This window comes from Xenopus laevis, chromosome 5L, assembly GCF_017654675.1.
Source record: "Xenopus laevis strain J_2021 chromosome 5L, Xenopus_laevis_v10.1, whole genome shotgun sequence".
Lineage (NCBI taxonomy): Eukaryota > Metazoa > Chordata > Amphibia > Anura > Pipidae > Xenopus > Xenopus laevis.
Genome location: NC_054379.1, coordinates 126,204,490 through 126,217,653, shown reverse-complemented (window position 1 = coordinate 126,217,653; position 13,164 = coordinate 126,204,490). Strand labels below are relative to the sequence as shown.

Genomic DNA, 13,164 nt, shown 5'->3' with positions numbered 1-13,164 from the left:
AGCAAAATGACGTCACGCTGGTGAATTGTCGCTAGCGTTAGCCACTTCGCCCTTTAGTAAATTTGCCCCATAATCTTTAGGCCAGATTCAATTCAGTGAGGAAAGGTTTATAACATTAAAAGCCATGGATGAGATTCAATATGAGATGCAATTCAATTCAGAAAAAAATATGATTCATCATGGGAAAACTCTTTTGAAGTCTATGGGAAAAAATAGAACTGAATTTGGAGGAAAGTTTTTTTCTCCTCAAATTGAATCTTGTTTATGATTTTTCACATAATAAACCAAGAGATAACGTTTTCTCACTGAGTTGAACCTGTCCCTTTGTCTGCAATGCAATCATCTGAGCATGTCTGTAAAATGGACAGTTATTGGTTCTAGAAAAACAGAGAGTAAAGGAACAGATTTATTTTGAAAAACCATTCAAATTGGGACATACATAAAATAGCAGAAAAGCTTGTGAACAACAGTTTTTTTTCCATTTGCCAATCTATTTTGTCACCTTGTTTATGACAATCACATTTGCCTTAGAAGTCACAGTGACATCCCAGGCATAGCAGAAGACACTCTACATGTCTTATCTTGCTCCTTCTCTCGCCACTTCAACTGCAGTTTCTTAAATAACATGTTTCTAAATGGTCGACACATGAAAAAATATATAATAGGGTCAAGGCAGACATTGGAAGCTGCTAGCAGCAATGTCACTTCCTTTACAGAATACATGGTATTTTTATATGAACAGCTATAATCATACCTGACCTGACTTAATGTATATGGAATGCGGACAGCATGATAGGGAACAAAACACACAAAGAAAACAAACAAAATGCTGTATATATTTCGACTGGATTTGGTCTTGATGTTTGAACCGTTTTTAAACCTTTGATGGGATTTGTATATTGTCCTGGAAATGGAAACATAAAATATGACCAGTAGGACAAACACAATCACAAATATACTTACACAAATATAATTAGATGCTTGGTGCCACTGTATTCCAAGGCGACTTTTAAGCTGAGCGCAGTCGATATATGTATCAGCATTAAAAGGTTTATCAGTTAAAATCGCATTTGGGACTGTAATAAAAGCCAAAAACATCCACACAACAGTCGACAGAGCCTTACTGTATGCAACATTTTGGACAGAAGAAGTATGCATTGGCCTCACTACCTTATGATACCTATCCAAACCAAGAATGCCCAAAAACGAAATTCCTATGTACATATTTAAGTAGAAAATGACAGCAGTGTAGCGACAGACTATCATGTTTAACACGGGCGATCCCAACTCCACATCACTGAGGATTTTCAGTGGAAGCGTCAGTGTCATTAGAAGATCGGCAACAACAATGTTTTTCAAGTACACAATAAAACTCCTGTTACTGGGGACATAAAAGAAGATCCAAAAGTTTAGTCCATTTAAAATGATACTTACAATAAAAATCAAGCTGTAGAAAACGGGCAGGACCCGGCTGGTTATGGTTGAATTGAATATGCAATGGTCGTGTGATGTATTTTCAGTTGAATTTTTGATTTGATACATTATTTTAAAAAGGATTTAAAAATGATTAGTAAACCTGTCTTATATGAAGGGAGTTATTTTCTTTTTTTGAGCTTTTTTTGAAACACACTTCAGAATATAATATTTACATAGTTACACACTTCACATTTGAAAAAGTCCATCATTAATGCTTATGCTGTTAAAGTAATCATTTGTGATCCTTGCATTTTACTCAGCAGGTGAAGTGTCATTGTACATTGGTTGCACAGAACTTTCCATAAGCAGGGGTCTAAAAAATATTTGAGCAACCCAACTTGATCTTCAGATGTTTGCCAAGTTTGCCCAATTGCCAAAGATTCTTGATGCTTTCCTCTTAGAGGCCTAAGTTTCAGCGTCCTATTTTCCCCTGAAAAGACTGATAGAAAAACAATTTGTTAGATTTTGATCGTATTAAATTAAACGTTATTGTTACCGCAGTATGTGCAAGAATTGCAGAATTGCCTAACCAAGCCAATCAAGATACGCCAAAACCCCTGTCTTTTACATGTTATATACTAAAAGAATGAAGTTACGGTAAATAAGCCAATAGAAAATTATTAGATTTATTGAGTTCTGGTACTTGAAAGATTTACCCAGGAGAATTTAAGAAGTAGTTTTTGAAAAAACATCATTGAACTTTTGGTACAACAGATAAGTTAACTTCATATATGTGTGTATGAGGTGTGATGTCATTGCCTCATCCCTTACTCACATCATTGAACTGCCTCCCACTTAGATATAGGAGTCTTTTTAAAATGCTGTGTAAAAAGTGGAGTGAAACATTACCGTTGATGTTGCTCATAGCAACTAAGCAGATCTTTGCTTCTGTTTTCTAATTGTTGAAATCTAATTGCTGATTGGTTGCTCTGGGCAACATCACCAGTAATGCTTCACTCCACTTTTTACACGGCATGATAAATAGGCCCCATAGTGTCCTCCTGCCTCATTTATAGAGCATAAGAATGTTTCTTTCAGTTTTTAAAGGAGGAGGAAAGGCATATTCAAAAGTTATCAGGAGAAAACTACACCGGTCAAGGGGTTATTCCAGAGAGCACCACAGATTGACCGGCTACCTTCTTCAAATTTCCCAGGGCAGACATATGAACAGTAGAACTAATAGCGGGCTTCTTCGTTAGAGTTTGGCTTTTCTCACTACTGCGCATGCGCACCAGTAAAAAGAAAGAAGCCGAAGGAAGCTGATCGCTCCGTGGTGCTCGCAAGAAGAACTCCAGGCCGGTGCAGTTTTCGCCTTAGGAGCATTGACCTGGGGTGTCAGGTCATACCTCCCAACTGTCCCGTTTTTAGAGGGACTCTAAACTGGACTGGTAAAAAAAAAAAAATCACTGCACTACGCACGGCAACTTTTTTGCCCCTCTTTTTATTTCCAAAATGTTGGGAGGTATGTCAGGTCAGTATATACAATCACTTGGGGGTGCCTAGCTTTTGGCATCCCCAAGTAAATATCGACTTTCCTTTTCCTTTAAGACCTGAGTTCCATTTCCCTCTAGCATGCTGGCTGCTTTTGGAAGAACACAGACAAGCACTTATTGAAATTGTTCCTCTGTCTTTGTGTTTTGTATGCACACTACTGTAGTCATTGCTATTATTCTAACTCCCTTTGCACCCATTTTTCATGTTCAACCTCATTAGATTTTGATTCTTTAAAGAGTATTTACTGTTCTAAAGAATTGTGTGCTTTAGTCAGCCTTGTGGTTTAATTAATGTTGACCTATCTAACATAAATTGCAGCATAAATAGACTTCATCACAACAATTTACATTAGGCATCTATTAAACATTTCTACTAGCAGAAAATATTTATAATGGAGTGATTTAGTTAAAAGCTCCCATACAGCCTGGGCAGTTGCTGACTGAGTCCATTGCAGTCTCTGATATTTATTTATACCATAAACAAGGAGCAATTTTTAATACACTCTATTACTCAATATAAGACTGTAACATGTTGCTTCACTCTTTCTGTCATAACCCTAAAGATCAGTGTAGGGGTAATTACAAATAACTGGAATCTGTCCACACAGCCAGGGGTGTAAAAAGGCTTTGGAAGACCCCATAGTTGAGTCCTCCATCTCTTAACACAATATCATAAACTGCAATAGCATTATTATTGTTAACAAGTTTTTATAAAGTGCTACAATATTCTGCAGTACAATACAAGAGTATAAATATTACATTATACACATATATAAATGTATAATGACAGAAACCCCCTTGATCTTTTCACCATGTGCATAACAATAATCTTTCCTGTGCACTATGTGCAGAGATATGGGGGAGTAACATAATTATATAAATATAATCTTAAATTCTTTGTGCCCACAACAAATGTTCATGTTCACTGGCCACGCAAGTGCAGGGTGTAGAGAGCACATTGATTACCGCATGAATGTATTTAAATGTATTTGTTAGATGACTGGCAAATATGTGACCGATATATTTTTTTGGTGTAATAATGGACTACTCACACTCAACATTCTGCTATTGTCCTTGGTAAAAGTTTGTAAAAGATTATTAAAAAAATAGTACTAAATAGTACAAATTGAATTTCATAGGCAAGGCTGCTCATCTGGGTCATGTTATGTTTTCCCTTCTGTTTAATGTATAGGGAGGGTCCATAGAGTGAGTGATTGCTATTTAAACCCTCACACAATTGCAGCTATATATAGTACATTCACCATTGTAAGTGTTCTGCATCATTTCACTACTGGTGCACTGTTATTTTCCTAGTGCACAGACAATGAAGTATGTGGGCAATAGAAGGGGGAAATGCATTTTTGTTTTGAATGGCTACTGATTCCATTGTACACTTCTCTTTAAAAGCTTTTTATTTTGTAACATGTTAGTGTTTTTCACTACATCTGTAAGTATGGCATTCGCTTTTTTATCCATGTTTGTCCATTGACCAACCATATATGAGCAATTAAAGGACTACAGCCATAAGTTGATTTCCTGAAAAAAAGGAGCCCCTCGTGTACCCCTCGTATTTATCGCAAAGACCAGCTGCAGTTTTGTGTACAAAGTTTAAACAGAACATCATTTCAGGAGAGAGAGAGAGAGAGATTGTTCAAAAGTAAAAGAGGAAACTGTGTCAGCAAATTACTTCACTTGACACAGGAAATATTTGATAAAACTAGTCAAGATGGAAAGAAAACATACAGGGGGAAATTCACTAAAGAGTGAAGTGACTAACATTCATGAAAATTCACCAGCGTGACGTCATTTTGGTACTTCGCCGATTTACTAACGGGTGCTGGCATAAATTCGCTAGCAAAGGAGATAGACTCTAGCACTACTTTGCAAATTCACTAAGATGCGGATTTTACTGAATGTTACCTTTTGCGCCAGACTTGCCTTCGCCACCTCAGACCAGGCGAAGTGCAATAGAGTAGATAGGAGTTCCTCAAAAAAAAAGTCCCAAAAAACGCTGGCAACTTTTCAGTTTTTCAGGGTGATAGGCTGCAAGGGTACCCGGCTTCCCCTCTACATTTCGTTACACATGGCACAAAAACTATACACTGGGCTCATGTGTAGGGCAATATAACAACTCTATTTTCTTTTATTAAGGTTCCCTGGGCTTGTGTAGTGTAATGTATTTGCTGCAACATACACGTCCATTGTAATTTAACTTCCCACCGTATGCAAATTAGCCAGCGCTAGTGCAACTTCGCTTTGCTTGCTGAATTGATGCTAGCGAAACTTTGCCATCATTTGGCTCCCTGGACGCAACTTTGCATTTTAGTTAATTAGAGTTGTCCTGGCGAATTTTTCGCCTGGCGAGGTGTGTCGAATTTCCGCAGATTAGTGAATTTGCCACACAGTGTCAGGGCCTGATGCAGATAATTGGTTGCACGGTAACAAGAATCAGAGCATTTCTATTATAATTTACCAACATATTACATAAGGGCTTACATGGAATGTGTATTCCTTTGCATTATTCCCTGCCCTTATGGAACTTATAGTTACAAAATGCAAATGGAATCAATTTTTTCTGGAGCCACCACTGTGTCTCTGAAGTGTGGGAGGGGACCAAAGCACCCAGATGAAACCCTACCCAAGCATGGGAAGAACATTGAAGATAGAGCCCTGCTTAATCCTTTGGAGCTTTAAAGCCAATATGAATCTTCTGGACTTGGAGAGCACAGCAATTATGTACAGTTACAATGCACATTGGGGAGTCAGACAATGAATGAACATTCCCCAAGATTGTGCTGGATGGAAGCAAATCAGAAAAAGGGGTGTCTGTTAAGTTTATGTCAACATGATAAACAGGTGAAGTGTTCAGTACAGAGCTAACTGCACTAAGATATAACAATGCTCAGAGGCCCCAGTTCTCAGAGATAAACGCTCCAAGTGAAGGTCAGGGACATACCCCTGGATAGAAAGGGACCATTTTCTGTTTATCATCAAGGGTCACAAATTGTATGTGACTGGTAAACATGGAAGCTACTGCAACCCCACATTGGGTGTATTCTTCAAGGCTTCCAGTGGAATTTGCAATATGTACTTGTGTGATTTTATGCAACCGCCACAAACCAGGCTGTGTTAGATATCGTAAATGCTCTGCATGGAAAAACCTAATATTTTAGATCCATGCATTTTATTTCAAATCACAAAACAGTGTAGTTTAAAAAGTTGCAGAACTTTAAAGCAAGTTTTTCAGTGGGGGTTTGCTATCAGTTGCATCATAACATAGAAATGGATTTACTGGAAGCTTGTAATGACTCTGTTGATGTTCTGGATCCAAATGTCAACTGCTTTATGGGTTACATAATGGTGATTTTACAGGGCACATTTATTGTATCATTTACATTTGCTGTAATGATTAATGAATTACTCAGTAAATTAACACCATGAATACAGTTTAGGGTGTCTTAGTGTCATAGTTTAATTAAAGAATTCAATATGTGGCTAAAATATTTAATAAAAAGTGGATTTGGCTGCTGCCTATTTATAAAATGTTATTGTGTAGCCAAATTATTTATTTGGGGACAGTAATGGATTGGGCATTGCACCTACAGACTGTACATAAATGTTTTTCAGGAATATGAAAGGCTTTGGAGGCTAATGTAAAACCCACCTGGGACTATCAAACACAAAAGGAAAATGCAGCGATCTAGTTGCAATAAAGCAAGCCACATGTGTGTAGGTAGAGGCTGTCTTTGTGTGGTTAATTGCATGCCTACTATGGAAAAATTGCAATGGTCTTGATTGTCCTGAAATGCTAATTTTGCAGCCTAAATGGCACAAGCCTTAGTATCCACTAGCATGACCAAGTGAGGGCTGACAAATCACATCAGGAATGGACTTCAGCCTCAAGGAATAGGGATGGGCGAATTTTTTCACCTTGTTTCTCCAATGAAATGACGCCCATAGACTTGTATGGCATTGTGCGTCAAAAAAAAAACGTGCGTCAAAAAAAAAATTCGCCACGCAAATTTTCGATGAAACGGGTCAAATTTGCCCATCCCTATCAAGGAATCATCACAAAGAATGATTAGGTTGAGTAATATTTTTTTTAAATATATATCCTGCAAACTGCTTAGCTAGACATTAGAGCCAAAATCCTTGCATATAAACGCACAAAGGTTTTTTTTAATAGTGCTGTGTTAAGGAATTTTTTTGGTCAATATTCAGTAATAGAAACATATAAATCCAGGCTAAAATTAGGCTAAAATCCCCCTGTGAGGCTTCTGAAATGCTGAAAAGAGACACTTAACTATGACTTCCCCAATCCTTTACTTACTTACTGTTCTGTCAGGCTTCAGTTCATATTGTATTGTGGCAAGTCTATAAGCCACATAGAGGAGAATCTTTCTTTGGCTTTATGCTGCATGTCTTGCACGTGAAGGGCTTTTTGGCTCCTTTTAGCCCTTTTAACCCTAACCAGGCTAGGTTCTTTGTTCGCTTCTCCACAAGTCCTACCCACTTAGAAGCCATGTTCCAATATATTGCACTGATGAGATCTAACAGGCTGCCTGCAAGTTTGAATATGAACTACTAGGCTGTATCTGTGCTATAAAATCAGTGGTTCTGGATGCATAGTTGGTTAAAGGGACACAAAGGAGTGATATGTCCCCGCCCATAATGCCTTATGTGAGCGTTAAACTTTCATTAAAGGGACACTGTCATGGGAAAACATGTTTTTTTCAAAACGCATCAGTTAATAGTGCTGCTCCAGCAGAATTCTGCACTGAAATCCATTTTTCAAAAGAGCAAACAGATTTTGTTATATTAAATTTTGACATGGGGCTAGACATATTGTCAATTTCCCAGCTGCCTCCAGTCATGTGACTTGTGCTTCAATCACTCTTTACTGCTGTGCTGCAAGATGGAGTGATATCACCCCTCCCTCCCCCCCCCAGCAGCCTAACAACAGAACAATGGGAAGGTAACCAGATAACAGCTGCCTAACACAAGATACCAGCTCCCTGGAAGATCTACGAACAACATTAAATAAAAAAGTAAAAGCCAAGTCCCACTGAGACTCCTTCAGTTATATTAAGTAGGAGAAATAACAGCCTGCCAGAAAGTAAATCCATCTTAAAGTGCAGGCACAAGTCACATGACTGGGGCAGCTGGGAAACTGACAAAATGTCTAGCCCCATGTCAGATTTCAAAATTGAATATAAAAAAATCTGTTTGCTGTTTTGAGAAATGGATTCAGTAAAAAATTCTGCTGGAGCAGTACTATTTATCTGATGAGTTTTGGGAAAAAACTTGTTTTTCCATGACAGTATCCCTTTAAGGCAGTGCTATGTATATGGCATGAGGCAAGTAAATACCTTCTGTTTTCATTAGGCTCTATGCTGCATGTTTTGCACGTGAAGGGCTTGTTGGCTCCTTTTAGCCCATCTCACCCTAACCAGACTAGGTTCTTTGCTTTGATGATGATAATTCACTATGAATGGTAAATGAGATGCAATATGTTTTATGTACTCCCTGTGAAATTCAATTAGTTCCTGAGAATATTGGCCAAGAGTGTATGTGCATGTGATAGGGAACCTTAGATTGTAAGCTCCATAGGGGCAGGGAATGGTACATAATATATGTGTGTTATATAAATAAAGAAAAATTATTTAGAATTTTTAGGTGGTTCAGTTGTATCCACATTTATAATTCCGACTCATATGAAGACTTGCATAGGCTACAGCCATACAATTTTACTTTTCTGTCTATTTATGAATATATTAAAAAAAATATAATCAAAGGGAAGACACATATGCTGATACAAGAGTTTCCATTGTTCTTTTGCCCCTGCTTACATTTATAATCAAATACACTTTACTGGGTTTTGGAATTCTCAGCTGCTGAATATCACTGCATGCCTTCCACATCATACTTTAGCTTAAAAATCACTATTACTATATGATAAATCCAGCCCGTAACTTATCTTTTATCTCACAGTTACTAATTTTTCCACATTTCATAACACTTCTAAAGTATGTTATACAGTATGTTAAAAGTTAAAGTATCTGCTGAGTTTCTCTCTCTGCGTATATTTTCTGTTCTGTCTGTCTACACACACATATATATATATCTATATATATCTATATATATATATATATCTATATCTATATATATATATATATATATATATATATATATATATATATATATATATATAGATATAGATATATATATAGATATATATATATAATAGAATTTTATATATATATATATATATACAGTGATCCCCAACCAGTAGCTCGTGAGCAACATGTTGCTCTCCAACCCCTTGGATGTTGCTCCCAATGGCTTCAAAGCAGGTGCCTATTTTTGAATTCCAGGCTTGGAGGCAACTTTTTATTGCATAAAAACCAGATGTACTGCCAAACAGAGCCTCAAAATAGGTTGACAATCCACATAGGGGCTACTAAATGGCCAATCACAGCCCTTATTTGGGTCGCCAGGAACATTTTTCATGCTTGTGTTGCTCCCCACCTCCTTTTACTTCTGAATGTTGCTCACTGGCTCTAAAGGTTGGGGATCCCTGTATATATATATACTAAATGGCTATGTGAATCTGCTACTTACCAGATAGTTCTCTCCAGTTATGTTGGTCTCTCACTGTGGATGCAGCAGCCGCAGAGACTCTCTTATCACAGATCCGTAAGGCACGACTCAGCCAGTAGTTTATTTTGGCAGGTCTGTTCCAACCATGGAAATGAGTTATTGAAACAATGTTTTGGGAAGCTCTGCCAATACAGCTGCATATGGTATATATCAGTTTTTACAGATGGTCAGAAGTAATAGAATATATAGGTCATGTTGCGCTTGCAGGGAGGAAGTAGCATGAAGTGGGATGTCTCTGCACAGACTGCTAAAGAACTGTTTTTCTTTTTGCATTTTGCCCATATCTCATCCTGCATCTAATTTCTGGTAGTAACTACCTTACTCATTTTTAAAGCTCTTTGCTCAGAATGCAATATTTTTCACAGAATTAGTACCCTCTGGTCAGATCAGGATTTGTGTTAGAATGACATTGCTTCTGGCACAGCATTAATATTGGCATTCCTTTGTTGCAAAGTATTACAGCTATGGGATCTGTTATCCAAAAACCCATTATCCTGAAAGCTCCGAATTACAGGAAAGCTGTCTCCCATAGACTTCATTTTAATCAAATAATTAAAATTTTGAAAAATGGTGTCCCTTTTTCCTCTGTAATAATAAAACAGTACCTTGTACCCAGGTCTGGACTGAGAATCAAAATAGGCCCTGACATTTCAGGTACCAAGTGGCCCCAACAGGCCACACAGAGGCCCAAACAGCCGCCCCACCAGACCACTAAATACTGAGTGTCTATGGCACCTTACAGCAGCCTCTCTGGCATTTACCACAACCCACAGATTGCCAGTCCGGGCCTGCTTGTAACTGATCTTAACTAAAATATAATTAGTCCCTGTTGGAGGCAAAACAATCCTATCGGGGTTAAATAATGTTTACATGATTTTTTAGTAGACCTAAGTTATGACGCTCCAAATTATGGATAGATCTGGATAATAGATCCCACACCTGTAGTACCAATTGAAGCAAGCTGCTAGTGCAAAACGGAAAGTACAGCTATGTTGCAGCCAGCAGTAATTCCAGAATTCTTTTGTATCAATGCTTGCATGTAATTCATCAGAGCAGGCTGGGCAGCGGCACAACTTTAGAAATATGCCACTTTGCGCTGTAAGGATTTGCTGGTGTGCAAGTTGTTTATAACCACCATTCTGCCTGTGGTTTACAGCTTGACAAAAATAGAACTTTTAAGCATACTGAATAGAGTGATAGCATCAGTTTGGGGGGTAGTTTCCTTCCCCAAGACATAGTAACAGTAAAACTTTTAGGAGTTTTTATTCCTGAGATAACAGACAGTTTTAAGTGCTAAACAAGCACAACTTTTCACACTGTTTACTGAATCTACGACACTCCCTTATTGCAGAGAAAAAGTGAGAAAGGTGAGCATAAAATTAGGAACAGTCTGCATAGCGGAGATTCCCAGCCTGTAAAAATGATTTTATTTTGTGTAGACAGAACATTTCTGCTGTGCAGATTTGCCTTTAACCCTTTTGATGCCACATCTTTTAATTAATCCGTGCTGTGTGTTGCCAGTAAATTTGCAGAGGACAGATCAAAATGCAACCAAATCTACAGCAATGTTACAAACATTTATGTTGGCAAGCCAGTGAAGGTTGAAACATATAAGTGGGCATGGCCATATTGTGTCTCAGCAATTAGTAACAAGGTAGGATTAACCCCTTTTCTGTCAAAAATACAGACCATCCTATATTTTTAACTTTTTTCCTGTTAATAACATTGGCATGATGCATAATTCTTACCAGGCCAGATGACAACCCTAGTAACAAGTTGAAATTTAAAATATAAATAGACTAATACATTGCTTAATGGGGAACTATTGTGAAAATGTAAATTTAATATAAACTTCAGCATACTGAAAAAAGAAACTTTGTAAATGCAATCAATTAAATATTCTGCATCATTTCTGAAATAATCAAGTTTATCTTCACTATTCCTCTCTCAGAATCTGTTTCCCTTCATTCTGTCTTTATGCAGCAGTTGGGTGTATTCATTGACAGTTAGATCCAATATATCTTATAGGGGGGCTCCTTTTGCCTAGAAGATGCATTAGAGCTCACTCTATTAAAATCACCAGGCATCATGGCTCTCTACATGCAGGATTTGTGCAAAAGGCAGTTATTTTGTTTGTACTGGAATCAGTTATTTGAATGAGCTCTAATTCATCTGCTAGGAAAGGGAGCCCCCCTATAAGATATATTGGATCTAACTGTCTATGACTATCTGACACCCAACTCCTGAATGAAGAGAGAATGAAGAGAAACAGATGCTGAGGGACAGTGAAGATAAACTTGATCACTGAATATTTAATTGATTGTATTTACAAAGTTTCTTATTTCAGAATGCTAAAACTTATATAACATTTTGGTGATAGTTCACCTTTAAGTTGCCAGCAGGTGGCAACAACCCTCAAGTCTAGCCCTATAGGGGATTTCTTTAAGAATGTTCAAGAGTAGAGTAGGGGAGGTTCCAAGCACAGAAACCTTTATAAGGGGTCTGGGGAACAAAATGACCTCAGTAACATCTAGTGGCAGCACAGACCCTTGAAGCAAGCTGAAGTGGAGGAAGCTCCTTGTTGGGTGCTAGTTAGAGGGTAGTGAGTCAGCTAGTAGATCTTGCCTCAGAGGTAAGAGACAGCTAGAAAGGAAAGTTGTAGCTCTGATAATGAGTTTAGGGGGCTTTTTACTGGCCCAATGGGCCAGATTCAATTCAGTAAGAAGAAGTTATCTCATGGTTTATCACTTGAAAACTGATAAACAAGATTCAATTCGATTCAATTCTCCGAATTCAGTTCCAGTTTTTTCCCTTAGATTTAAATTTAGTTTTCAAGTGATAAACCATGAGATAACTTCTTCTAAACTGAATTTGTCCATGACTTTTCAGGCCAGATTCAATTTAGTGAGAAAAGGCTTTATCATGGATGAGATTTAAATTCAGAAAAACTTATCTCACTGTTTATCATGTGAAATTGAAGTCCCTGGGGGAAAAACTGGAACTGAATTTGGAGAAACATTTTTTTCCTAGAATTAAATCTTGTCAATGACTTAAAGGTGATAAACCATGAGATAACTTTTTTATTATATATAATATTCGCCAGTGAATGGTTTTCCATTGCAAGCAGCGCTAAACATCAGCAAAACCGCCATTTGAAACAACCCTTTTTTATTTTAATTACATTTCCCCTTAGGTATATTTAGTAGACTGAAAGTAACAGACCTGCAGGCAGAACACGTTAAAAAGTGGAATAAAATGGAGGTAATTTGCTGTTCTTTTATCATGTAGCCAGTGATATTTCTATAATCAACTCTCCCTCATGTCTGCCATACTTTATGGAGATTCTTTCTTTTTTGCATATGCGTGGGAAAACATAGCTGCATAGGAAAGGTAATCCTGTTTAAAAAAGAGCCTGGATCCACCTTACCTATCTAAATTTGTATGATTGGCAGTTTCCATGATCTTCCTCATCACTGTAATCAAGTTAAACCTCATATATATTTATATATGTTATCCATGTTATACAGTACATACT

The 13,164-nt window shown here is 37.5% G+C and overlaps 1 protein-coding gene across 1 annotated transcript; it reads right to left on the bottom strand.

The window, feature by feature from the left end:
* Nucleotides 1-251: 251 nt before the first annotated feature.
* p2ry14.L (purinergic receptor P2Y14 L homeolog) lies at nucleotides 252-9,962 on the bottom strand. The gene is made up of 2 exons (XM_018262457.2): nucleotides 9,591-9,962; nucleotides 252-1,915 (listed from the first exon to the last, which is right to left on the bottom strand). The coding sequence occupies exon 2, from the start codon at nucleotides 1,540-1,542 to the stop codon at nucleotides 535-537; it is 1,008 nt and encodes a 335-aa protein (XP_018117946.1). The 5' UTR covers nucleotides 1,543-1,915; nucleotides 9,591-9,962; the 3' UTR covers nucleotides 252-534.
* Between the last annotated feature and the right edge of the window lie 3,202 nt (nucleotides 9,963-13,164).

What these genes read in the sequence shown, in the direction of transcription:
- p2ry14.L (XM_018262457.2), bottom strand. Translation starts at nt 1,542, where the DNA reads ATGTATCAAATCAAAAATTCAACTGAAAATACATCACACGACCATTGC.